The 27,432-nt window shown below is 41.2% G+C and overlaps 3 protein-coding genes across 7 annotated transcripts in view; 2 read left to right on the top strand and 1 right to left on the bottom strand.

Moving 5' to 3' along the window:
* Nucleotides 1-27,432, top strand: part of Fhos (Formin homology 2 domain containing) — a 71,272-nt gene that overhangs the window by 12,443 nt on the left and 31,397 nt on the right. For 4 of the 5 annotated variants that reach the window (XR_010436650.1, XM_064685302.1, XM_064685299.1 and 1 more), the window contains exons 2-4: nucleotides 17,264-17,314; nucleotides 17,375-20,916; nucleotides 21,042-21,117. Coding sequence is in view for 4 of the 5 variants with exons in the window: in XM_064685302.1 (XP_064541372.1) it covers nucleotides 17,264-17,314; nucleotides 17,375-20,916; nucleotides 21,042-21,117 (3,669 nt within the window). In the remaining variant the exon portion in view is untranslated. Of the gene's footprint in view, nucleotides 1-10,390; nucleotides 10,427-17,263; nucleotides 17,315-17,374; nucleotides 20,917-21,041; nucleotides 21,118-27,432 lie in introns of those variants that run through there. The other variant, XM_064685300.1, reaches the window with a different exon arrangement.
* Nucleotides 3,590-4,198, bottom strand: LOC135430544 (uncharacterized). Its single transcript, XM_064685248.1, has 2 exons — nucleotides 4,089-4,198; nucleotides 3,590-3,972 (listed from the first exon to the last, which is right to left on the bottom strand). Exon 2 carries the CDS (start codon nucleotides 3,954-3,956, stop codon nucleotides 3,675-3,677), a length of 282 nt encoding a protein of 93 aa, XP_064541318.1. The 5' UTR covers nucleotides 3,957-3,972; nucleotides 4,089-4,198; the 3' UTR covers nucleotides 3,590-3,674.
* Nucleotides 12,403-13,358, top strand: LOC135430569 (uncharacterized). The gene has a single exon (XM_064685292.1). The coding sequence runs from the start codon at nucleotides 12,458-12,460 to the stop codon at nucleotides 13,166-13,168; it is 711 nt and encodes a 236-aa protein (XP_064541362.1). The 5' UTR covers nucleotides 12,403-12,457; the 3' UTR covers nucleotides 13,169-13,358.

Here is a 27,432-nt window from a genome sequence, read left to right as displayed (position 1 = left end):
AAAAAACAGCTCGCGATCAAGTTGAGTGATGAATCCTTGGCAATGCTCATTATGCTGGTTTGGCCTGCTCATTAGCTGCTTTTATTGGCCAATATTCCTTAGCAGACAATGTGCTGTCATTTTACAATTGTTATTTAACGATCGGGCAAATAAAAGAAATACATGAGCCAAACATGTGTGTACAACTTGACAACTGGCCAGATTATCCATATATCTTTATCTATCTATATCTATATCTATAGGTATGTATGCCATTCGTGCATATATTAGACTTGTTTTTTTTTTCAGTACTTACATTTGGAGTGTCATGTTTTTGGCTCAGTTTTCCAAAAAAGAGCTTTTTGAGTCAAAATCAATTCGACTCGATCTTTGCCCAGCCTCTTCACCTGTGCAAAGTGTTCTATACACACTCGCACACACACACACACAAGCTCAACTATACTTAAGAATGATTTTTCGCTTATTTTTAGCATTTGAATTTTAGCGTTATTTTCTTATTTTAATGATTTTTTTTACTCCCGCTCGCTTTTTCGCTGCTCATAATCATGTTCATTTTCCACACACATTTCACCTGAGTGTATAGATACACACCAGAGGCCATGTAGATGGGCCGGCGGCAACTATACATATAGAAATATATATATATATATATATATTCATGTGTATATAAAGATGGCTGGCTGGCCATTTCGTATCTTCTAGATACTTAGCGCTGGCCATAATTTTATTTATTTTATGCATGTGTATATACTTGAGGGGCCTAGGAATAATATTTAACATTTTGTGCGCTTGCCACATTTTGGAATGTGTAATAATTTAAAAATAACATGGCGAATATGTAGCAAGCGCTACAAACGATAAATAAGTCAGCTAAAAATAGTTAGCACAAGACTATTTTATCAAAATCGAGGTACAAAACATTCGTATGCTCAAATAAATAGGTAAATACATTTTTTGATAGTACCGAAAACTTGTGGCACACCTGTCCCACGTTTCCGGCTCATTGCCCATCGTATTACAGCTGCGCTGAGGTCAGTGATGACACGGGCGCAGGAGCAATAGTAGGAAAAGGGGCAGGAGTTGTTGTCTATCCTAAACAGAAATCACTCGCTCGCTTGATCTTCTTTGTGTTTCATGTTTCGTGCCTCGCTACAAAATTGGGTCAAAATTGTTATGATCACACAGATACACATGCACACACACACACGCACACACAGGCACGCCTGCTATGCAGTTATATATAGACGAGCATCGGCTATGAGGTGTTTTCCTGCTTTATAGAGTGTTTGTGTGTGCCCATTTGACGAGTGACTCTTTGGCCACTTTTTGCACGCCTCACTTCAAGTTGCCAGCTTTCAAGCCCAACCAAGTGGCAGCAAGATCACTTGAGGGGCATTCCTGCCTGGTTCTCCTAAGTGGTGGCCAGATAGGCTCAAGTGGGCGCCGCTTGCAGTTCCCTTGTGGGTGGTAAACAGAAATTCCAACACCCAGCCCATAAATAAACATTTTTAATGCATTCAAAAACAAACAACTCACGTTAATGCATTTTCTTTAACCACAGCAATATTTGATTTTTTGCCAGAGTTTTTTGCTGTTGACAACTTCTAATTCAATATTCGTGCGTTTGATGACTCACACACACATACAGAGGCACACAGTCAGAAGCCATTGTTTATCTATATATATGTGTACATAGGGAAGTATATTTGACAAATCTGAGTATTTTGTTTTTATATAGAGCAGAGCAGCTACCCACATCGAAAGCCCTGTGACGTGTGCTTCGTCAACAAAACTTGTGAGTCATTGCCACAATTTGTCTATATCGCTTGGATCAGGTACTATATACATACACACACACACACTCAACTATATACATATATTTATTTTGAATATCGCCAATGTGGGTGCTGTGCGAACTTGCCAAATAACATTAGATGCAATAAACATTTATCGTCCTAATTGAAATTTGTAAATATTACAAGCTGTGAGAAAAACCTTTAAATATAAATAAATTCAATATACTATAGTTTATCCCATAAAATATACGTTTGTTCGCTTGAGTAGCCCAACAAAAATGTTTGCTGCTTCGTTTCACCAATGCCATCGCCTTAAAGTTTCATTCGTGTACCTAGATTTCTACCCAGTTTTGAATTTAGTCTTCTTTATTTTCATTCAATTAACAATTCAATTTATTATAATTTAAAGTTATTATAAAAAGATATGAGCGCGAGTTAACTTTATTATTAATATAGATGCAAATATTATAATTGTTATTATTAGTTACTAGTTATTAGTTATTAGTTATTAGTTATTAGTTATTAGTTATTAGTTATTAGTTATTAGTTATTAGTTATTAGTTATTAGTTATTAGTTATTAGTTATTAGTTATTAGTTATTAGTTATTAATTATTAGTTATTAGTTATTAGTTATTAGTTATTAGTTATTAGTTATTAGTTATTAGTTATTAGTTATTAGTTATTAGTTATTAGTTATTAGTTATTAGTTATTAGTTATTAGTTATTAGTTATTAGTTATTAGTTATTAGTTATTAGTTATTAGTTATTAGTTATTAGTTATTAGTTATTAGTTATTAGTTATTAGTTATAAGTTATTATTTATTATTTATTAGTTATTAGTTAGATATATGTGGTTCAGATTCTGAATTGCAACCGATAGATAGCGCTGCAATCATTTTCCCTAGATCAGGATTTTTAAGATTTTTACCCTAGATTATATACATGATGGTGTATCAGGCGAAAAGATTTCTAGAAAAATAGATTCATATTAATATGAGTGCACTCTTAATAGTAAATAGTTAATAGTAAATAAATTAATATGAGAGTCTATATAACGTACTACATATCTTTAAAATCGTTTCAATTGCATATGTACGATTATACATTATATTTTGTGCTGACATATATTTATTTGACAACGTGATTAATCATCAAAACATATTTGCGATTGTGAACGATAAATGCAATGGGAATTTAATTAATGCCAACGGCGAGCATTTTGTTTCTGTCGATTTGTATCAAATTAAAATCAGCCTAAAATGTATTTTCGTCTTATTTGTTTTTTATTTTTGTTGTTGGCAGACATAAACTTTTGCGTCATTTGGTTTTTAAATAGTCTGCGATTTATATTAATTTATTGAATTTGTATCAGCTAATATTAGCTATCAAGTGTATATATGCCTGATCAGGGGTATATGTGTTGCATTTTTCTGTATGTTTATTAATATGCGAAGATGTGAATTTCATTTAAAGTTTTGTTTCTTGTTGCTAAATGTGGTCTATTTATTAACTCAGATTTTTTAAAGGAAGATCTTTCTTTCTTCAATATTAAACCTTGGTAAGGGTATTAGATCGTCGGCTATTTTCGAAAAGACATCTTCTATATTTAGTGTATTTCGCATCGAATCGTTTTGGTCTTTTCTTTCGAGCTTTAGCTGAGTCACAAACCATTGTGTTGATTGTGACTATCACAGCGAAGACAACAGCCCAGTGAACTTTAAAAACTGACACATAGGTGTCGCTTTTGAGTGGCAAATGATATTTTGGCTAAGGAAAAAGATTGACACCAGAATTAGCACAGCAACTGCAACTTTACGTCAAAATTCTTCTAATTTGAATACAAATAAATAACAAAACAATTACAAAATAAATTGATGTCAACTCAACAGGAACTCAATCAGATTGGTCAGACGCCGCATGCTGACATAGTTGACCAGCACCACGTAGGCGTAGCAGGTGTAGATGTATGCCCACCATTGAAAGTGCAGCGGATCCTTTGCCCAACGGGTGCTAGGGCCGCCCAGTCCGGCCAGTCCGTTCGGCTGCAGCACATGGGCGTGATGCCGTTCGGTGAGCAGGCGGCGAAACACGGCGCCGCTCAGGTAGACAACGCTCAGCAGCAGAATGAGGCGACGCAGATGCACCAACAGCAGCGCCATTGCCTTGCCACCAACTCTGTTGGATATATGTAGAGGCACATTTGTAATTATGCAAATATTTACATATAGATTTTGAGGATATTTCACTCTATTCGTTTATATCAGTTTCTCATTTTTTTATCTGGCACGCACTTTTCGACACTTTTCTCGACCTGCCCAGCTGAATTGGCGTGAAGCTCGCAATTTTATTTTTAATTTTCACCTCTTTCATTTCTTTTGCCATTTTGTTTTCGTCGCATTTTTCGTGTGTTGCCCAGTTTTCAGCTGGCAACACTTGCAAAATACATAAATTTTCTCTAAAAGTTTTCCCATTGAGCTTTTGGCGGCATTTCATATTCCCTATTAGTTAAATAAAGCGGGTATATGTGCAGCAAACAGGCTGTAGCCGTATTTGTTGTCTAACTTTCTGCAAATATTTACACTAATTTGTAAATCTTTTAGTGCCCGAATTTGATAATAAATTCCAAACGCGAATCTATGTCAGGCAGCCACTTGAGGGACGTGGCCCTAAGAATAACAAAAATTGGGCTCTTCAAATGCCTTTCAGCGACCTGCGATTACGCCCATAAAAAAAAACGAAAGCAAGAAAAACTATATAAAAAATCCGTCGAGTGACTACGTTGCGTATACTTAATGCGTATGCGCAATACTTGAGACGCGGCACTTCAGCGCCCAGCTCCAGCCGAAGATAACCTTGAATAGATCCACAAAGCATATACAAGCGAAGGCGTCGAATATTGCAACATGGAACGTGAGGTTGGTTAAGAACAATATTTAAATTAAATATTGGCACACAACGGCCAAATGCCATGAAAGATGAAAACGCGTGGAAAATGTTGCAACGCACAAAAATGTAAACTCACGAAATGTTTAGCCAAAAACTGATCTAGACGCGTTAGCCCTATGTAAATAAAAAAAAAAAACTATTAACTGCAGCTTTCGATTTTGTTTATTATTTTTAGCAGTGACATGGATAAATGGAACAATCGAGACACAACGTTTTATTGTCTAAAAGCCAGAGATTTTCTCGGTCTGCTCTAATTGTGGCCTGGCCAACCATAATGTGGCAAGACGAAGACAACTTAAATTAAGACAACCAAAGACTTGACGGGTTTTGTTTATATACATATTGAAAGCAATTTAAATATAATCCTGATTGGAAGGTAAGATCTCGTGAAAAACGATTGAGTTTTGACCGAGTTATGATAAAGGGAAATTTAAACCCATGTCTATATCTAATTTTAGGGATACATATTTTGACATAAATTTTGACTAAGAAATATGCTGCCAGATTTAAATGCCAAATTAAACTAGAGGCAAAACCATGAAGTAAAATCCAAATCTAGTCCAAATCGATTGAGTTTATATATAAGAATATAAGATAGATATATATATATATAAGATATATAAGAAGGGGAAATTTAGACCCATGTCTATATTCTATTTTAGGGGGCTACATTTTGACATGAATTTCGACTAAAAAATATGTTTCCAGACTTAAATGCCAAATAAAACTAGAGGCAAAACCATGAAGTAAAATCTAAATCTCGTGAAAATCGATTGAGTTTTGGCAGATATATAAGAAGGGGAAATTCAGACCCATGTCTATATCCGATTAAGGGGGACATAATTTGACATGAATTTCGACAAAAATATATGTTTCCAGATTTAAATGCCAAATAAAACTAGAGGCAAAACCATGAAGTAAAATCCAAATCTCGTGAAAATCGATTAAGTTTTGGCCGAGCTATAAGATAAGATAAGGGGAAATTTATATGTTTGTATGCATATATATGTATGTAGGATTGTTTATTTGTATGCATGTATGTTTGTACATATGTACATGTACCTCAGTTTTGCTAACAGTGTGTAACGTAATTTAAATGCTGCCGTTCTCTGCGATTCTCATAAACTCAAGTAAGACTTGCCGGTTTTTATCATATTTTAGGTGTTTTCTTGGCAATCTTTTGATTTTGTTGGCAATCTTAGTATGAACTTTTTTTATTGGTTATATTTATAACTCTACCTTACTATCTTGCACTCTCTCTCTCTCTCTCTCTTTTTCAACGTTGACGTTTGGGTAAGTACATATTCACATATCTGCATATTTATTTGTTATTTATTATTTGCAAATATTATTTCAATATTTCGTGGCGTTTCTTTAAGTTATAAAAGCTATTTAAAATTGAAAGAAATGTGAAGAAGGTTCGAACTGAAATCTGACTTCATGAATATGGAAAAACACAAAGTCGAACCGCAAACGTAGCAGGCGACAATTTTTATATTAAAAGTCAAGCAGAGTATTTACTTGTGGTATCCTCCACACTTATGGGCCTTTAAGATGATGTTGTGACATTTTATTTAGATGTCTTCCCATGCCCAGAAATTTAATTGTTTTTTATGGGCACGCAAACAAATCGCGTCGGTGGTTCACTCCTCGCGGCAGCCACTCCCCTCTATTAATTTTATTAACTAGTGTTTGCGTCTTTTCATTGCATAATCTGTTGGTGCTGGCAGAGGCCAGACATAAATTACAAATTCAAAATCGTAGAAATGATTGAAAGGCCCGCGCGCCTGCCGGCTCCCAGTTTTTACCCAGTGGCTCCCTCCCAGCTCCCAGCTCCCAGCTTGGCTGCCTATGATTGACCGCGTTGTGCACCTCGCTGCCGGAATGGCCCACTGGCTGCTCCCGGGGATTGCCGGGTCTGACTTTTATGGCTGTCGGTGTATTTTTTATGGCCTGCCCAAATTCATTTCTCGTTTTGAGGCAAACGCTTTTTTCTGTGTGTGTGTGTGTGTTTTTTTTTTCTCTCGATTTGTTTGCATTTATTTCTGGGGCGGCTGCGTTGGCGTTGTCGTTGTTGTTGTTGTTGGCGTCTCTCACGCACTGGGAAAATATTTGTGGAAAGCATGCAAAATGCACGCCTGCTGCGGCTCTTTTATTTTCCGAATGCAGCCGTTGAAAGCTATTTGTATCTGTCGGTCAGATTAGGTTAAGTTTCCGCCCCCTCCATCCTCCTCCGGCGTCAGCAGGCGACGCATCCATGGCAACCACTGCATGTCTTTCGTCAAAGTGTCGAGCCACTTGGCTTTGCCCCAGCGGCTACCCCGTTGGCCAGCTCTCTTTCATTTCCACTTACCGACTATTAGCCATTGATGCCCGCTTGGATTTTCAGCTTTTCCACCGATTTTCTTTGGCAATTTAGCGTCTTTGTCGCGCATTCTGATTTATGTGCAAGCCGAGCATTTGCTTTTTACAGCTACAGATATCGGCCGTGCGGGCCTTTTGGCACATATTTAGACATTTAGTTTAAATGCTCACACCAAAATATAAAACCAAATACTAGCACGTTCCTCTAAAACCGAGCCGTGATGTGCGCCATGTGCAGGCCGAAAGGCATCTTTGTTTCTGATATACCGAATATCAGAATTTTTGAATGGACGTCATCTTAGCTAGCCGCACGTTTCCGGTGCGCGTTCTGTGTGTGTGTGAATCTCCCCTCCCCCCTCTCTTTCTCCCTCTCTGTGTAGTTTCTGGCCGGCAAAAGTGGCACACAGATCTTTATTTTTAAATGAAGAACAAATATCAGTGCACAGAGATGCGATTATATGTGTCGCTCTGCTCATAAGATATGCACGATATTCACAGCAAATATGTGTGATAAATTAATGAACACTTGCAGCTCCGAAAGGGGAAAAGTTACACCGAGATATATATACAAATGCGGCCAACAAAAACTGTTGATGGGCACAAGAGTCTATAAGAAATACAAATTTAGTTGAATAAATATGCTGAAAAATATACGAGCTTGGTATTCTAGTAGAATTGAGGTTTCGGTTGATATGCAAAAAACTTAAACTAGGTTTTTATAATGGCTTAAAAGAAACTCAAAAACCATCTGAAGAGATTCAGGGCCTCAGATACAAATATGATAAGCAAACGCAAATAAGCCTCCAGTTAAAACACACTCAAAAAGCAATCTGACGGGGGAGTTCCACAAAGTATATATATATACCAATATGTCAAGCAAATGATGAAGAAGAGTTTATTAAAAAATGAAATTTAGTTGAATAGAAGTTAGGGATTCCAGAGGAATTGAGTCGATTGGGCTTGGCTGATATGAAAAATACTTAACTGAACTACATATCAGGGCTTAAAAAACTCAATAATATGAAGGGCTAGATCCATAAAGATAAATAAACAAAATAGGAAAAACGAATGCAGTGAAGGGGTGAAGAGTTTATAAAAATTTGTTGTTTGGAGACTTTAAAACTTACATATTCCAGAGGAATTGAGTTGAATGGGTTTGGCTGATATGCAAAACACTTATATCATGTCGTAAAATGCGGTCCAACAAAAAAAAAAAACAATTAGAAGGGGGAGTTTTTCAAATGTATATATGAATATAATAAACAAATGCGGCGAAGCTTTTAATGGAGCCAAGATAAAAAACTAAATGAGTTATAAATTCCCCGTAACTTGAGTTCAATGGCTTTGTCTGCAATACAAAAAACTTGAACTAAGCATGTCTCAGGGCTTAAATTCCACGAAAAAGGAAGTTCACGGTTCGAAGCAAACCCGCGCATTTAGTTGAGTTCGTAAACCCTTTTCAAATCCAAATGCGGTTCGGTTCATATTTAGTTTCTTTTTTTTTGGCAACTGATGATATGGATTGCAGACTAGCTTAACATATACTAGTTAAAGTTACCCGACATTGCTCGGATCAAATGAATAATCTTGAAAATGGAAGTCCTTCCGAAATTGTTTTGTGTAATTCGCAGTAACAAAGTTGCAAAGGCAGCTTCTGTACAAATTTCTGCTTTCTAGTTCTTATATCTGTGACTATATATATGTGACAATATTTGCTGGGAAGGGTATTTGAGCTAGTTAAAATACGCCTGCAACCCAAATAAACTTCCCAATTTTCCAGCAACTGTTGTCGCATATTTCTATATTCTGTTCAGCGCAGCGATTCGTTGATTACTCACGATTCCAAATATATAACATTTGGCTAAATAAAAACCAAATTTATTAAATGATGCAGCTAATTTTAGACATATTTTGATCGTAATAAAATTCGAAATAAATGCAAAATGCTTTTCATTTATTTACTGTCTAGGTGAATAATAATTTTATACAATTTTGCGGCTGTCGAAATAAAACACTTTCGAGTTGAGATAAAAACGGGCACGATTTTCGCCAGATATACGCGTGGCTATATACCAAATTTATTGTTGTTTCTGTTATTGTTGTTGCTGTTCTTATATTTATTTATTTCATTATTGCAATTTCCAAACGCAACGAGCCGAACGCGCGAGCGAAGAGCAAAAGGCCGCCGAGCAAAAGGCTGAGCGCGAGCGGGCAACGGGCCGATCTCTCGCCCCAAAAATATACACGCACAAAAACTCACGAAAAATGTATTGTTGTTGTTGTTGTTGTTGTTCACTCGCGCTCGCCGGGAAAAATCTCAGCACAAGATTTTCCACATCGCGGCAGTTTTCCTTTGACAACGCGCCGAGTCGCACGAGATATATTGAAACGCAGCGCGGCGATCCGTTTGCGACAAAAAAAAAAAAAAAAATAAAAACAAATTGGTGCTGCTTTTGCTAAATTTATATTTAAAAATAAAGAAGCAACGGTTTTTCATGAAATCGGAAAAAACGCAACGCAGATGAAAAGCCAGAAGACGTATAAAAAAAAATCGGAGCGACAGGCACAAAATATCAACGCATAAATAAAACGGCCCCGTGACGTGTCGCATTTGCCGCAGACTCTCTTGGCGCTCCGTCTCTCACCCCTCTCTCCCCCCCCCCCCTCTCTCTCTCTGCCGGCTGCATTCTCAGTGCTGATTGGATATAGCTGGTGCAGCTTCTCCACCGGCGGATTATGTAAAGTGGCACAAGCCACGGGCCCAGGCAAAAAATACGCACGGAAATTTTGTTGTTGTTGTTGTTGTTGGTGTTTTCTGTGAGAATTCGTTTGCGTGAAATCAAAGTGCCAATGTGCAAATGTATCCAAATGGATGTGTATCTCATGCTGCGCCGTTTTGTATCTCAGTCTTTGTTCGCGGTTTTGTCGCCAGTAAATGTATCTAATTTGTTTTGCATCTATTGCAATTGAGCGGCCACCGTGGCAGCCAGTGGATGCATCCGCAAGATACGACAAAGTTGTCTAATTGCCGTCAGCAGTTAATTTGTGTATGTGTGTGTGTGTGTGTATCTGTGTGTATCGAATTACAAGCGAAATTGCAAATATTCAAATGAAAATTGTTGCCGCTTCAAGTGAAACACAAGGCATATTGAAAATGTCATGAATTGTTGCTGTTGAGAAATAAATAAAAAAACAAAATACAAATACAAATACAAATACAAATAAAAAAGAAAGTGAAAAAGAACCAAAATAATACGCAATTGCGGCCAAAAGTATTTGCCAAAATAACGTAATCAACATGTCATCCTATCGCAGTTATGTAAGTAAACGCTCTGCAGCGCCAAGTATCTATATCTATGTATCTGTATCTGCTGCCTTTGTAGCTATTGTATCTATTGCTGTCTATCTAAATTGTTTCGACAGCTTGCCTTTTTGCAATTTTCTATTTTGTTTGCTTCTAATTGCTGCTGCTGCGGCCAATTTATTTAGTATCTTGTTTGCGTCGCTTTTCACAGCACACACCCACACACACCCACACACTCCCACTCGCACACACATGCAAAAGAAAAATTACGTTTACGTATGCAAAATACTCGCATTATGTATTGTATCTATGAATTTGATTTTTCCTTTGGGCTCTTTTGTTTTTGCCAACTTTTGTTCAGAGTTCAGGCGTGTTAATGGCCCATTTCCATTGTTAAACAATTCCCCAAATATTCAACAACTTTCTGCAGCGCTTTTGGTAATTGATTTTCAGTTTCTGTTTTCCGTCTGTCAGACAATTATTTTGCATTTCATTCATAGTTGGCTTAAGTGCTTAGAAAACTATTTTAAATGTTTCAAAGAATCGACGATACATTAAATAAGACGTCTTTTGATTTATGACTACATGTGCTGGGAAAGGTAATTGTTGGCTTAGATTAGTACGTAGAACAGATAGATTAATGAGATGTTCTAATCTAAAATAAAATGTATGTATTGCACATATATTGACTTTGGAATACTGTAAAAGAGAACTCTGTGAAAGCCTGTTAGAAGGGCATACTATGTATATGAGCTATAATCTGTATATGTAAAGTATTTCCTATAAGTTTCAAAGTTAAAATATAACTTGAAATATTTTTTAAATATTATGGAACAGGACTGCAAACCGACTAAAAAATAGTCGCTGGTTTCAGTTTCGCTTCTAGAATTTTTCTGAACCTTTTTTTGTCATATATTTTCATAATTTTAATGAACATTTTAGGTTTTAATAAATATTTGCCCGTTCTACTGAAAATATTTCAAGACTTACATATTTTCATAATGGAATTACGGGTTAGATTAATGCCAGAGTTTGGAGGTCCCAAGTTATTTATGCTTTGTAACTGAGTCTCCCAAACCATTTTTGAAAACTAGGTATGATTAAATCTGAATTAAGGATAAGTTTTTTTTTTGGGGGGAACTGGTTCGGCTTATGGTACAAATAATATGGAATTCAGAGATCGATAATGTTAGTTATAAACTATGTGGAAAAATCGTTGTAAAAATTTGTAATCAGTTTTCAAATAAGAAAGGCATAAGCTAAGCGTAAACAAATATTTAGAAATATTAATTTATAATTTTTTCAATACTTTTATTATTATCATTATTATTAATATTATCATTATTATTGGTCTTATTATTATTATTGTTATCATTGTCAGAACATTGCTAAGCTGATTATGTGGTACTTCGGCTAACTATAGAATATTTTGATGCTCTTCCATGTCTATCAACTCTTTGAACTGACATATTTCATGTCACGTCCAGATTATCCTTTCTTTAGCGATCGTGTCTACGCTCTCGACTTTATGTGACCTTTTGGCGCTCGCTAAACTCTGGAGCTATAAATCAATTAAAGATTGCGCCCAAACCGATCAATTGATGCGTTCAACAAGTTTCCACTTTGGGCTGCCTCAAAGTGTTCTGCCCAGATTGGAGGCGATGTTTATTTTTAGGCATTTCCACTTCTAAAATTGTTCGAAAAAGGGAAAAAATGAATTTTTTTATTATTGTGTCGCTTGTAAGTTTGTCTTCTGTGTGCTGCCATTCTGATTCCTGCTGCTGTCGTCGTTTTATGGCCAGAAGGAAGTTGTAAATGTTTATGGGAAGGCATAAAGTATGGAGTTGCAGGGGGAGGAGATGGAGGAGGAGGTGTTGGAGCACGCGAAGCACGCACCACCTAATTAATTAACAAAGTGTGAATATTCTCATACAAATTGTTGTACACGAATTTAATGGGGAATGGGAAAAGGGGGGGGGGGGAGGCTGTGTGACACTTAACAGTTGTTTCTCAAAGCTATTTGAAAGTCGGATTTCAGTACACAACATGCCCAGACGTCGACGACCCCGTTGCAAGGTGAAACCGTTGATAGCGCTGCGCGATGATGCCGGCGACAGCGAGGCAAGTCAGGAGGAGCTGATCGAGAGCAAAAGCGACGAGGTGGATGTGCCCACAGAGCACCACGATGTGGCGCCCAGTGTGCCAAGCCATGACTGGGAGTACAGACTCTTTCCGGAGCTGCACAATCAGCTGCCCTGTCTGCCCACCTTTGCCGATATCTTTGGCCAGCATTCGGACGTCATTTTCCAGGAGAATATGCCGGCGGCTGCCCTGCCGGAACCGGAGCCGGAGCCGGTTAGCAGCCGGAGCAGCATGCCGGATCAGCTAAACCTATCGACTGCATTGTTGCCAGATCTTTTTGGCCTGAGCGGACTCGTTGCCAACCTGCGCGCCACACGCAGCAATGCGAATGCCGTTCAATTGGTCACCGGCGAGGATCTGACCACATTTGGACTGGACCTGGCCAGCCAGGGTGACATCTATGTACATTTCAATGGACCATTTACACAGCAGCCAGCTGGTCGCAGCTCCGCCAACTGCGCCTTGGAGCTGGGCATGCGGGGCATGCGCGATGCCATGGACAAATATCCCACAAAGCCGCCCGTTTGGGAACCGTTTGTGCCCGATACCAGAAATCTGGGCCTGGTGCTTCCTGTTCCGAAGTTGTCGCAGCCGTCACACGATAAATCTGCCTAGTTTGATGTCAACCTTTGGCAACCTTTCAAATTGCTGTTCTTTTGTTTTGGTTTATTGTCAGCCATCAGCAAATATTTCGCCCATCAATTAAACACACATCTATTAACTGTTTCAATATAAAACAAAAAACAAACAGAGCTGATACCATGACGAAACTAAAACAATCCAAGAACTGAGTGCAATAGAAGAATTTTAATTTTTTCCTACGGGCCTTATACTGTATTTAGGTTTTTTAGGATCCAACATAACACAAGAGATCAGTTTTCATTATTTGTTTTTTTTTGTTGGCATTTGTTGTTTCTTGTTCTTTTCTTTTTAGAGAATTATAAAATGTATCTTTTCTTGAAATTAAACTTTTGCAATTCCTTTTTACAAAATACCCAATAAATAAAGTAATTTACAGTCTGTTTTCTGTGTGGGTTCATCGAGCCTCCGAATGCGATTTTTCGAGTGTCCGGAATTAAGATTTACAAATTTTCAAACTTATCTATGTGATTTCCGAATTTTTGTAGACTTTGAAACTGTTAAATTTGTAGTTAAAACTCATTGTACATACGATGTGAATAACTTATATATTCTCCCTTTTATGCCTTGCCAGATCGGTGTTCCAACTGGTTTCCACTTTGTTAAAGATCATTTTAAATAAATAGATTGAAAACTATCCATGATATATTGATATAAGTTCCATTTCAGCTGGATTCCACTTAATAGAGAAAATATTAACAATAAAGTCAAAGCACGAAATACTCGGAGTACATTTTTAAAAGAAAAAAAATTTTCATTTTCAACTAAAGTCCACTCGGTTAGAGAACTTTTGAAAACAAAGTTTTTTAAATATCCCTAATATATTGATAAAAATCCCATTTAACCTAAAGTTCACTCTGTCGAAGAACATTTAAACAAATATTTAGAAAATATCTCCATCAGACTTATATAAATTTCGAATTAGAAAATATAAACGCTGAACTCGAAGCACAAAAAATTTAAAAATTATAGAAAAAAAACTGAAAAATATCCCCAATATATTTATTAACACTGATAAACTCTTGAAAGTAGGAACAAAACATCAATTTTTATTAAAATTAAATAAAAGTTTAGAGCAAAAAATATAATCTAAAATTAATAATCGAAAAACAAAACGGAAAGACGGAAAATTCATTTAAAAAGAAGTAAATAAATATTAAAAAAAAATATTGAAAAAGTGCGAAAGGGGAAAAAAAACAAAATATATTTTGAATTTCTATAAAATGTAGGAAGACTTTTCCTTAATGCTTTTTATTTAAATGAATATTTATTTAACCAAGTTTTTCTCTTTTAGCAATTTTTTTAAAGGTTGTCCTTGATATCTGTTGCCTACCCTATACTTATCTATAAATACAGGGTATCTGCTAGCTTAGCTTAGTTAAAGCTCATTCTTTTATTACTTGCTTCGGCAGCGTTTATTCAACTTTTCATAGCTTTTTCATGCTGCAGCATTGTGTAAATTTATATTCCGCTCGCATTTGACTATATTGCAGATATACTCAGATAAACATCAGATATATATATATATATATATATATATATATTTATATGTGTATGTACGCATACATATATTTTTGACACAACGACACCAAAAACTAAAAATAATCTTAGAGGAAAATAAAGAAAAATAAATCATTTTTGTCTGTGCGGCGGCACGCGAATGTTTTTCGAGTAATTTGATTTTGTTGGCCAGCTCAACATGTTGGCTGGTCGCTTGCCACATTTGCCGCACTTGCCACATTTGCTGCATTTGCTAAATGCATTTGAACATTTGCTCCGATCTGCGTTTTATAGACATTACGCACTGACAGATAGGGCCCGCTTTATAGCGGCCGTTGTTCTGGGCTCGTTTGCCATCCTGAGCACGGGCAGCGCCTAATTGAGTCCACATAATAACGCTGTCAAGAGTGGGGGATAGAGATAGATGCCACTCTGTGGATTGGCAACGAACATACACATGCCACATGCCACATGGCAATCTTCATCTCTGCCCAGCTTCATCTTCTGCCACTTTCCTTGTCTGTCCGCTTGCTTGTTTTGCACATTGTTGTGCTATATTTGCGTTTGGCATTCCATTTCACCAACAACAACAACAATAACAACAACAGCGAAAACAATTAACTGGGCGCGTACCGTCCTCCTAGGAGCGCCCACCCTCCCCTCTGTCCTCAACACGCTGGGCGGGCGGTACTTAGGCGCTCAAGAAATATGCATTTTTTATGGCACATGTCATTCGTGTGGCGTGGGCCGCTTGGCGCCAGCGTGTAGCTCCAGGGACAGGGCTATAGGCTGCATTATGGCTAGGGGGAGTGTGGTGGCCGGGGGCGGGGGCGACAGTTCAGTAATCAAGGCAGCTGGAATTTCTTGCACGATTCACATTCGAGTATTCGGAAATTCATTCAGGTAAATCGTTGATTTTTATAGCCACTTTCAACGCTTTAACTGTGACTTCATTCGGCACTCAGATTTTCATTGGAATTTTCATAGATATTTACCGGGCATTTCTTGGCCTTTTAATGGCTTCATTGCGGCCGAAACTCGAACTGAAATATTATAATTATTACTTTTACTGTTCTCATTAGCCTCAGCACAAAAATTATTATTATTATTATTAATAATTTTTGTTATACTATTATTATTATCATTATTATTACTATTATTAGTGTGAGAAGCAGAAGGTATATTCCCCCCTCAGCCCAAAAAAGTATTATTATTATTATATTTAATAACATAATTTTTTTATTATTCTTTTTATTACCATTATTTTAATTATTTTTTTTTTATTATTATTCAGTATATTTTATTATTGATTTATTAAATATTGTTATTGTTATGATTGGTATTATTATAATTATTTTCATTAATATATAATTATCATTGTTATTATCATTAACATTAGAAATGATTTATTCAAACTTTTGTTGCCAATTTCTATAAAAAGCTGACATGAATTCGGCAATATTTATGTCTGTCTGGCTGATCCAAGTGATATGCATAGATCCTCAGCTCGCTGCCTCTGGGCATAAAGGGACGTAGGTGCTAGGGGCCAGATTTTCTAATGCGCGGCGCGCCCAAGATTAGAAGGCAGATGTTGAAATAATCGAAATGAATCTGTTTACACGTCCAAATTAATTGAAAAACGCGTGCTACAGCGCCATTTAATTGAAAATGAAATTGAAATAAAGCGAAAGAGAAGGCAATGCCATGCCAGAGGCGAGTTCAAAGCGGCCCAAAACCGCGTGTGGGCGCCCCTCTCTGTTGCCCCCTCTAAAGGTGGGGTGAGGAGTATTTCTGGTCGATGGCGTTGATGTGTCTGCGGTGCTGCCCCTGTCCCTGACTATGCCCCGTTGAAGATGATAAAATGTGTGCGAATAATTGTCGAACGCATCTCTCAATGAAATTCTCAGATTCTCAGCATATGCAATCGAGAAGGAACGCCTGAGTGCGCCAATCAATCAATTCCAGTTCGAATTACTCATCGATTTCCCCGGCGTGCAGTTTTCCGGAGTTAAAGTTCTCTGCATGGTGTAAAGGAAATTTATTTCAATTAGAGGAAAACTTATTTTATTACGTGGGGTAGTCTTGTGGTGAGCACTTTGTACTTGCAGAATTATTTAAACTATCAGGAAATAAAACCTTCGTTTCACTCTCACTCGCTTGCTCTCTCTTGATCAATATTGCTTAATCTCACTCTTTCCTTCACCAACTGTCTCTTTGCCTATCTGTTTAGGGGTCTATCTCTCCCTTTATCTTTCTAACATTCTCTTATTTGTTCTTTCTGTCTATATTTTTTTTGAACCTTCACTATCTTCTACTCTTTCTTTCCACTTACTATCTCTTATTCCCTATCTACATCTTATTCCATATAAATATCCATTTACAATTTTCTCTCTCTCTTTTACATGCTCTCTCTCTTTCAATTCCTTCCACTTGCTATGTTCCTCTTTTGAATACCGCCTTTCTATGTGATTTTCATAGCTTGAAGTACAATTTACAGAAATCAATGCAATATTTATTTTCGTATTCAACAATTTTAATTGAATTATTTAATAATTTATCCCTATGTTGCAGACACCCTGGAAATCGAACTTGGGCAGTTCCTACAAGCCAGCCAGCTCAGCAGTAAGTACCATACTTTCGATTTCTTTAGCCAATTCCAACTGATCCAATCTTTACTTTCAGTACACACTGGGCTCTGATATAGGCAGCGGCTCTAGCTCTCGCTACAGTTCACTGGCCACGCCCAGCTCCTATAGGCCTTCGTTCTCCGGTGGCACATACCGCATCAAGCGCGATCCTCCCGCACCAGCGCCCGCCGTTACCAGCTACGTGAGTCGCTATGGCAGCTGTGCTGCCAAGACAGATGCCGCCAAGGACGCCAACGCCAGTTCCAGTGATCGGAGCAGTCCCATCAAGCGTTACACGAGCGCCAGCAGCAGCAAACTGAGCAAGTATGGAAGATCGCGGGATCCCAGTCCGGTGGCGCTGGAGCACACGAATCGCGGCAAGTCCAAGTCGCGAGATCCCAGCCCAGTGTTGGACAGCGCAAGGAGCAAACTGGGCAGCGCTGCGTATCGCAGCAGTGCTTCGAGGAACGGCTACAACAGTCGCTATGCGCCAGGTGCGCGACTCAATGGCGCCAGCACCACGCTGGACAAGTCCATATCCTATCTGACCACCAGCGATTTTCATGCGAGGACCGCCAGTCGCGCCAAGGCCAGCAGGGAGAAGGAGCTGGACGTCACAGAGCAGCCAGCGGAGTTGACGGCGAAGGCGGCCAAGGAGCCATCATCGGAGGAGGAGCTAAGCACCAAAGAGCAGAAGGAGCAGCAGCAGCAGCAGCCGGAGGAGGAGCCGCCGCCAGTGGAAACCTTTGTCTCCGTGCTGGTGGTGACACGCGCCACTTCACCCACGCCACCGGGCAGCACCACCGTGCAGCGTACCCGCCGCATTGACATAGCCAAAACTATTGAGAAGACCATACAGCGCTCGACGAAGCCGCGCCAGATGCTGGAGAAGGAGATCCAGTCGGATCGGCTGGACGACTCGACGCGCTACCTGCGGTACAGCGCCGGCAGCAGCAGCATCAGCTCCAACTACAGCACGCACAGGGATCGCATCAGCAGCCTGCGCTACAGCGCCAGTCCGCAGGCGAGCAGCTCACCCAAATCCGGCACACCGAGCGTGGAGGCGTGCAAGCCGCAGCCCACGGAGTCGGCGTCGACAAAGAGCAATGCCAGCGTGAGCCTGGCCAGCTCCAAGTCCAGCAGCAAGTCCAAGCTGTCGCCGCCCAAGGCGTTGCGCTTGAATTCGCGTCAATCCTCGGTGGAGAATCTTGTGAACAAGCCGCCGGCTGCGCCCAGCAAGGCGGAGTCGCCCACCAAGAACGGCAGCAGCAGCAGCAGCCAGAGTAACTCTAGCAGCGCCCTGGCCAAGTGGCCCTGGCCCAACAAGGACTTCCGCAAGAGCTCACTCAACGTGGGCCCCACGGACCGCCCACGCAAATCGCGCACGCCCAGCAGCGGCGGCGAGTCCGAGGAGCCGGCAGCTGGAGGCGGCTCGCAGCTAGAACGCTCGCCCAGCGCCGGCTCCGAGGGCAGCCCAATCTCCGCGAGCAGCGCACGCAAGGCGTCAGCCAAGCAGACAAATGGCAAGACGGCAACCGGTGCGAAGCTGAAGGCGCACAAGTCATGCGCGCCCGGCAGCGGGAGTGGAAGTGGCAGCACGAGCGGCAGCACAAGCGGGAGCAGTGCCAGCTGCACGACGACCTCCGCCTGCTCCTCCTCGGACAGCGAGGCGGTGCGCGGCAAGACGACGGCCAAAAAGCAGAGCAAGAAAAAGACGCCGGCAACTGGCAGCCAGCAAAAGGGGAAAGAGAAGGAGAGTGAACGCGAGAGGGAGCGGAATGGGGAGCAGACAGAGAAAGAGGCAAAGCAGCGAACAGGTGAGGGCAGCGATTCGGCTGCCAAGCAATTAACAATGGGACACCAAAATAGCCACAAATCTGCCACTGACTCACGCTCCGGCGAGGCGGTCGGCGGGACGCAGTCGCGTCTGCAGAAGCTCTCGGGCGTATCGAATTTTTTTGCCACTCGTCAGCCGGACGCAAATAGTGAGCCGATCTTCCTCGAAAGCTCCGAGAGCGCCGGCAGCGAGTCGGAGCAGCCGACCGCGCTGGTCAGTCTGATGCTAGACACGCAAACGAACGAACCAACGACAAGCTTAGGAGCAAATCCTTCACTGAAGACGACAACAACGAACCCAACGACGCCCAGTTCCACCACGCATTGTCCCGGAGAGACGACTACGACGACGAGGACAAAGCTGACGCCCAGTACGGAGAGTCTGGAAAGCGAAGCGCAGCCTTCACTCGAGGAGCACACGGAGGAACCCAGCTGGTGGCAGGACACCAGCCTGCAAATCAATACAGACTCCGCCTTGGACTACAATAATCGCAGCGAGATGCCCTTCAGGCTGCGACACATCGATTCCGGCGATGATCACGCCTGGTGGCTGCGACCGGATGAGTCCGCCGGGGATGAGGATGATACGCTGGCGGAGGCGACGCTCAATCCCCTGGACGATGAGCAGGACGCCAGTGCGGCCACGGTGTCGCAGGGCGAGCGCGGAGGAGGAGGAGGAGGAGGACATAGTCAAACGGGGTGGTGGAGCAGCAGCAAGGACGACAACGAGATTCAAAACGAAAGCAAAACGAGCAACGGCTTTGGCCCAGAAACGGAACAGGACCAGGAACAGGAGCAGCAACACAGCCAGGAGATCAGACGCATGCCACGCAGTCGCATCTCGCCGGAGCACGATGCCTGGTGGCTGGAAGAGGAGCAGCCGCAGGACACCAAATCGAATGGCTACCACGAGGATTGCAACAACAACAACAACAACAGCGAGCCGCACGTGGAGGTGACCCTCAAGCTGCCCAGCAGCGGGCGCAGCTCCAAGCAGTCCACCCAATCCACGGACAGCGCGCAGTCCTGGTGGCAAGCGGCGCCCAGCAAAAAGTTGTTCAATGTGCAGCGCGTGGAGTCCGGCGAGCGTGCCTGGTGGCAGGAGAAGGAGAACGAGCCGCCGCCAGTGAAGCAGCCAACGACGCCGCCGCCGCGCATCATCAAGCACTGGGAGTCGGGCGAGCGCGCCTGGTGGCTGCAGGAGGATGAGAAGGAGGTGGAGCCGGAGACAGCGCCACCTGCCACCGACCAAGTGGATGCCCAAGTGGAGCGTGCCAACAATAGCATTGCTGCGCAGGAGGCGCCCAGCGAGCTGAGCAGCTCCTTCAACTTCGCCTACTCGGTGCGTCCGCCGCCGTTGGGACAATGCGCCAGTCCGGTGCCCGCGGAGCCCAGCGAGCAGCGAAAGCTCTGTGCATCGCCCTACGATAACATTCCAATGTCAAAAGTTCAAATGGCAGCGCCGCAGTCGCAGTTGCAGTCGCCGTCGCCGCCAACGCCGCCGCCCCGTTACTCTTATACGCCCCCAGCGGGCCGTGTGGGCGATAAGCTTTTTATTTCGCGTCATCAAAACATTGACGAGCTTTTGGGTGGCGCATGCCGCCCGCTCAGTCCGCTCTTCTACAGCGGCGCCGCAGAGAACGAGGCGACGTCACTGCCACTGGCGAGCAAGAATATATTTCTGCTCGAGGAGATTACGCCGGATCAGGTGCGCATTCACGATAGCACCGCTCAGTTGCCGGTCATACAGCGCATGCAGCGGTGAGTATGAAGAGCCTAAAGAGAGCGCGCGAGCGTGTGCTTTCTGTTTGTTGTGTGGTGAATTTTGCTCAACATGTGATTGTCTTCTCTCTCTCCCTCTCTCTCTTTCTCGTTTGATCTTGCAGCGATGTGGAATGGCTAGAGAATGGCAACAGCAGCAACTTTTATGAGCAACAGAAGCAGCAGCCGCAGCAGCGCAGGGTAAGTGGCAATTTCCTCTCCCTCTCTTCCGCTCTCTCTCACCAACAAACACACCCTCAACATATTGCAACAATTTTGGCAACCTGCCCGGCTCGTTACGCTATCGACTGCTCGTCGCCAAAGACGCCCACGCGTGTGTTTATTTACCAATGCATACACTAACATGCGATTGCAGCACATTAGCTATGTCAACAAGTTTGTCACGAAGACTTTGAGTGGCTTTTGTGTGAGATCTTTTTATATTTTGTCTCACATGTCAAGTAGAATACCTAAATTTTTATTCATAATATATTCAAGCATGGACAAGCCCGTAGCTGGTAGTGCATGCAAATGTCAGGTAAGCTCCGTGGTAGAATTTATGAAAATGCAGCACAAAACGATCTGTGCGATACTTGAGATATGCCAAAGGGCAAGTCAAGGCACAACACACCTAAATCCAGCGCCTTATCTGAGCCATCTTTGGCGAGATGCCGTCTTGAATGACAGCTCTCAAGTGTGGCCCCGCGGTGTGACTCACAAAGCGCAGCAGAAAATGCGGAAGAGCTAAAAATATTATCTTAATTACATGCAGTCAGGCAGCGCGGCTCGCACTCGAACTCGAACTCGAATTCGGATACAGCATTGTTTGCCAGTGTTCTTGCTTATTGCTCCAGTTTCGAGGCGGCGGCTTTTCGGCGAAATGGGTCAAAAAGCAATTAGCATGCACGTTAAGCCAGAAACCAGAGTGCGCCAGTGCAGAGCTTTAACTGTAAAGCCGACAAAGGTTAGCGCCTGCGCCGGCAGCAACGACGGCGGCAACGGCGACGGCGACATCACTTCATTAAGTTTGCCTTGGCGGCTGCCTCAAACAGCAGAAACAAAAGAAAAACTCGTAATGATTGCAAATATTTATTTTGTTTACGCTCTTGCGCAATTGTTGATTCTGTGCGGCCAATGTGACCATAAAAACAGTCAAAACACATAAAAAAAAAAATCGAAATCGAAAGTGCATTCAACTTACAGAATCAGCCAACGTCTGCTACCCCTGCCTCTGCCCCGTCCCCCTCCCTGTATTCCTTCTCCACCTCCACTGATTAGTCAGACAAATCATAGAGCCCAAAATAGATGCTGGCATTGATGCGTGAAAACAAAAACCCAAATTACATTATAAAAGACATTTTGTTTCATTTCGCACAGCTGCCATTTGCAAAAGCACAAAATATTCGTGTGTAAATACGCAATTGTCGCTCTTTCAATGACATCAACAACAACAACAGCAAGAGTTTTCTGTCTCTTTCTCGCTGCCGCGAATGACTCACGTCCGAACTTCTTTCGATGCTGACACTCAAGGCAATGTATTTATTACCCCACAGCACTATTATCAGTCATGAGAAAAAACCTACTCTTTACAAAACATACATATGTATGTATATATAGTACTTGCATATCTCAATTCTCTTATGATGAATATTTCCAATTGTTCGTAAGCGAGTATATAAAAAAAAAAGATATGAAGCCAAGGGAATTTCCTAGAGCCAGTCAGAAATCAAGGCTTTAGTTTTAAAGATTTTCAGCAAGCGATTAAAAATATTTTCCAATTGGAGATAATCCCTGTGTAATATAAGCCGTATGTATCATTCGCTTAGAGATGCGAACTTTTAGAAATGACGAATCGTAACATCTTATATTGGAGAACACTATTTTTCTCTCTTTTTCTTTTCTGTATATGTATGTTTTGTTAGTAATTAGCTGCCTACTAATTGCCATAGCTTATTTCCACAGTGATTTATTTCCATTCTCCCCCTCTTAATAGCCCGCCCCCTTCTGAAATCGCTGCCCATAATCAAAGCAATAACCATGCACTCCCACCCCAATTGCCAATTCAAAGTTTCTGCACACACACACACTAACACACACGTGCATGCACGACGTAAAGAGCCAAAGCAGAGCCAAATGTCCAGCTAATGATAGGCTAACGCTCAATCAACGATAAAACTAAATTGTGGCACACGCGCCTCTAAAGCTCTGAGGCAGGGCTATTTATAGACCAGCTGCGAGTGCGAATGCGAGTGCGGGTACTGCTATCAGCTGCAGTCGCAGTGCACGTTCAATTAAAAAAGAGCAACAGCAACAACAATAACACAGCGTCTTGTAGTAGGTGCAGCGAACGCAAACTCACCTGACCACAATACACGCACAGCGGCGCAGAGAGTCACGCAGCGTCAAATTCACCACAGTCTAGCGTTCCAACCTGCCTCAAGAGGCCTAACGTAACGTAAGCGTTGGCGTCATCTACCTTTGGCTGGCCACCTTACGCTATATTTCTCGCTCTTCACATATTCTTCTTGCACATTTGACGCCGTCTTCGTTTTGGCTCTGTGTGTTGTATTGTTGCTTTGACGTTTTTTGGCGCTTCGTGGGGCCCACAAGCCGCACGACAATATTTGTGGCTTTCAGTTGCTTGCCGAACGCGCGCATGTTTGGACGTACGTCTCCAGAGTTGTGAAGCCGTTAAAGCAGTTTGTAACGGAAATTTCAGCTGCCGCTCAGCTGCGCGCGTCGCGCTCTCGCTTGCGTTGTGTTGTGTGTGCTGTGTTAATGTTGTTGTTGCTGCCATTGGCAACAGCGTTTATTAAAAAAGTATTTAAACTGCATTAGTTGTTAAACAAATTGGTAATTATGCGCGTGAATGCTTAAAGAAAAAAACAACAAAGCAAATATTGTTTTTATGGTTAAATGCCAACGATTTCGTCAACTGGCGTTAACTGCACAACATTAGCAACTAATTTGTTAAATTGCAATTTATTTTAATATTGATTTTTTTGCGTGTCACTGTGTCAGTGTCAATGGACAGCGAATAATTGGAGGTGCCTAAAACTTTAAGCACAATTACAGCTCTATGTGGGCGCCACTCGAAGCTCAGTGTCAAAACTTCTGCTTAGAAAAAAAAAATTGGGAAAATAAACTAAAAAAAAGAAGCAGCAGCAAGAAACAGCTGTCATTGATTTTGTTGTTTTGTCTGCACTTCCTCTTTGTCAAGTGCTTCTTCGCCTTGTTATCATATGCACTCCTGGCAACTGTCCTGCTCTCTCTCTCTCTCTCTCTCTCTGTCTCTTTCGCTCCCTCTCGCTCGCTCTATTAAAGATCTGTGTGTCGCCCTGTGCCAGCTCGTTCTTTGGAGGAGACATAGCAAATGTTGGCACTAAAAAATTGGAAATAAAAAGCCAAACGAAAATCCCAAAACCGGAATTGTGCAAATAAATCTCGATATAAGACTTGGATGGGCCACAGTGTCTGCGTTTCCTGCTGTTCGTGTTGTGACTGCGGCAAGAAGAAGCAGCACAAGCAGCAGCAGCAACAATAAGACTCGTACAAGGAAGCAAAATCTTATGTTGATTTGCCGTATTACGAGCACACAGAAATATTATTATTTATTTTCACCCATTAACGAAATTGCCGTTTGCCTAGGGGAGCAGTCCGATCGGATGCCCCCTCTCGCCACCTCTCTGCCTCCGCAAGTGTTGTACAACGCGAAAGTTTTGCATCTCCAACTGTTAAATGGGTGCTGGGAACTGCACGAATTGCAGCTGTCGCCTCGTAACCTACAAAATGAAACGAAAAGAAAAAAATTGTATATATTGCCTGCAAATTACCAAAGTACTCAAACACTGCTCCAAATACCGATGTCTTTCAATTAGACACAATTGCATTATAAGGCCAACTCTTGAACTGCCCCTCATCCCCCCCTCCTCCTACCACTTTAGCCAAATCTTCTGCCAGCTGCACACACGAGCCCAGCATTTACTTTAATATGCAAATAATGCTGTGGAATTTATAATGGCGAAAAAAAAAATGAAAACACAACTGAATAGAACCGAAGCGTAGCTATCTGTGCAAAATAAAAAACTCACAGTAGACAGGGGGCGGGGTGGGGGACTAGGGGCATAAACCTCATTTCAACGCGGCTAGTGGCTAAGTACGTAGTACCAGCCACTAAAAAAAGCGCTTCTATTTAGTTATAAACTCAAACACACGTTAAGAGAGAGAGACACACACACACATACACACTCATGTGCAGCAATATCTTGACAGTCTGTCTAGGAAGTATAAGTACAAAGGTTTTTAGAATTTATTGAAGACATTTTTTATAGGTTTTAAAAGAAAAAATTTGACTGAGACTTAAGAAGCTAATTCAAATTTATTTAAGAAAAGTGAAATCCGTTTAATTTTATGTGACTCTTAAAGAAAAAAAAGCAAGAATATGCTGGAAGAGTGCGGTGGAAAGCATAAAAAGTGAGGGCGAAAGATAATGTTAGAGAAGGGAAACTTAAAATTAAAATGCTTCCAAGTTCTGAATGTAATAAATTAAATTAGCGTATCAACTAGTTTAAATGCAATATTTTTAAGATGCAGTATAATTTTTATGCAACATTTTTCAATGGATTTTTACATCTAATATTTGATCGTTTTTCATTCGGAATTGATTTTTATTTTAATATAACTCCTTATGCTTTACTCCTATTTTTTGAATATTCGAATCTTCTGAAAGCCCTTTTCTAGACACTCTTTAAGATTGATAAATATTATATTTAGCTTGTTAAATATTGATACTTGCCAGTTTCTTGTTTGGTCTATACTCTTATTATCCTGTTTAAAACATAATCTTTTTAATTTAAACATGCACTTAAAGCAACTATAGTGTATACAGATTCGATTTCAATTTCTGAAAAATTTATTGAATTTCCTCAGCGCTCACTGTGTGCCCTTTTTTTCGCATGCTCTGCGTGCGCATACTTCTGGCAGCGACTGCACCCGAAACGTAGTTACAATTTTAATTATCTGTCAGCGTAATCTGTGCCCTGTGCGCTGCCCGCAACTGCGACTGCGACCGCGACGCCGACTGCGCTGCTGACGTGCCAGCGGCGAAACACTTCAGGCAGAGCTTCAACTGCAGAGGCTGTGGCATCAACAGCTTTTCAACGCTTTTTCTTATTTATTTTTTATTTATTTTTTGCTTTGTTGGCTTCTGCGCTAATCCAATTTTTTAATTGTGCGAAGAGCAGCGCAGTTGACGGGTTGAGTGGAGGGGGTGGAAGGGGGGTGGGGGTAGTGAATGGGCTAAGAACAGCGGAGAGCACTTGGCTTACTTAGTTGAGGCCGCACCGCTCAAGCCTGGCTAGAGAAGAAAACCAAAAAGAATTCGCAGTGTGCATTATTATTGCGCTACACTGTATTCGCTTTGAGTTGAATTTTCTTTTTGTTTGGTTAGTTTTTTGCGTTATCTTGAGGTCGCTTATCTCTCAACTGGCTTTTTTACTTAGGCTACAGTTTGTTGTTGTGCTGTTGTTTGTGTGTTGTTATTGTTGTTGTTTGTGCTGTGGCAAAGTCAAGGTGAGGCGCGTTCTGATCTCAAACTCCGGTCCAGCCGCAGCGACAGTTAATTATAATTCTCAACTTAATGTCAAATTATGTTGAATGACGAACTTTGTGATTGTTTAAGCTGATTTTGGGTCTTGCGTGGGAATTGTTTATAAGCTTATGTAAGGCTCTAATCTATGCGAAATTACCAACTCTTTTTGGCCACAAACACAGAGACACAAATTTTGGCTCATTAACTAACAATGAAGCCGCTTGCCAAAGCGCATTAGTGAGTAATTTGCCTTTTGCATTTCTTTCTTTTTGCCATTATATATTATACCATCGTATATCATACATATACATATGTATGTATATATATGTACTCGCTTGCATATCTTTGTCGGACATTTGCCGATAAAGCAACGACAGCAACAATTTAACAATGAAAGTGTTAGTGTTGCAACCACGCCCAGCAACAGCAACAACAACAACAACAACAACGACGAAAAGTTGTTGCCTTTCTTTCACAGCTTGAGCGCCCTGCTAAATGGTATTGGGGTCAGATTGTTTGTTGCACGCCACCAAAGCACTCGCCATATCTAACTACAATATCTATGTCTGGTATTCGCACGTCAAAAAAAATAAACACAAAAATAAATAACCTATTAGCACGAAGGTTTTTCTTAGCTAAAACCGTTTATTGATTTTCCTCAACTACGCACGCAATTTTCTTCTTTATTTATTTTTATTTTTTACTTTCGTTTGGCATAGATCGCAATATTTCTAGTTCTTCTCAACATTGAAATATCTTGTATATGCAAATACATGTACATATATGTATACATATGATATATGTTTTTCTGTCGAGCAGCTCATTTGCCCAGCTCCTCTAATGTGGGTCAAGTGCCCGCCTGGGGCATTTCTGCTTATAATATTTGTCGATATTCTTGTGTAATTTGTCAATGTTGGGAAGCGTTT

Source organism: Drosophila montana, unplaced genomic scaffold, assembly GCF_035044405.1.
Source record: "Drosophila montana isolate Dmon_TW-CO22-7 unplaced genomic scaffold, ASM3504440v1 contig_3029_1, whole genome shotgun sequence".
Lineage (NCBI taxonomy): Eukaryota > Metazoa > Arthropoda > Insecta > Diptera > Drosophilidae > Drosophila > Drosophila montana.
The sequence above is the reverse complement of the archived record's forward strand: the minus strand, read 5'-3'. Positions and strand labels throughout refer to the sequence as shown.

Bases quoted from the DNA above. Each gene is read 5' to 3' on its own strand.
- LOC135430569 (XM_064685292.1), top strand. From the start codon at position 12,458: ATGCCCAGACGTCGACGACCCCGTTGCAAGGTGAAACCGTTGATAGCG.
- LOC135430544 (XM_064685248.1), bottom strand. From the start codon at position 3,956: ATGGCGCTGCTGTTGGTGCATCTGCGTCGCCTCATTCTGCTGCTGAGC.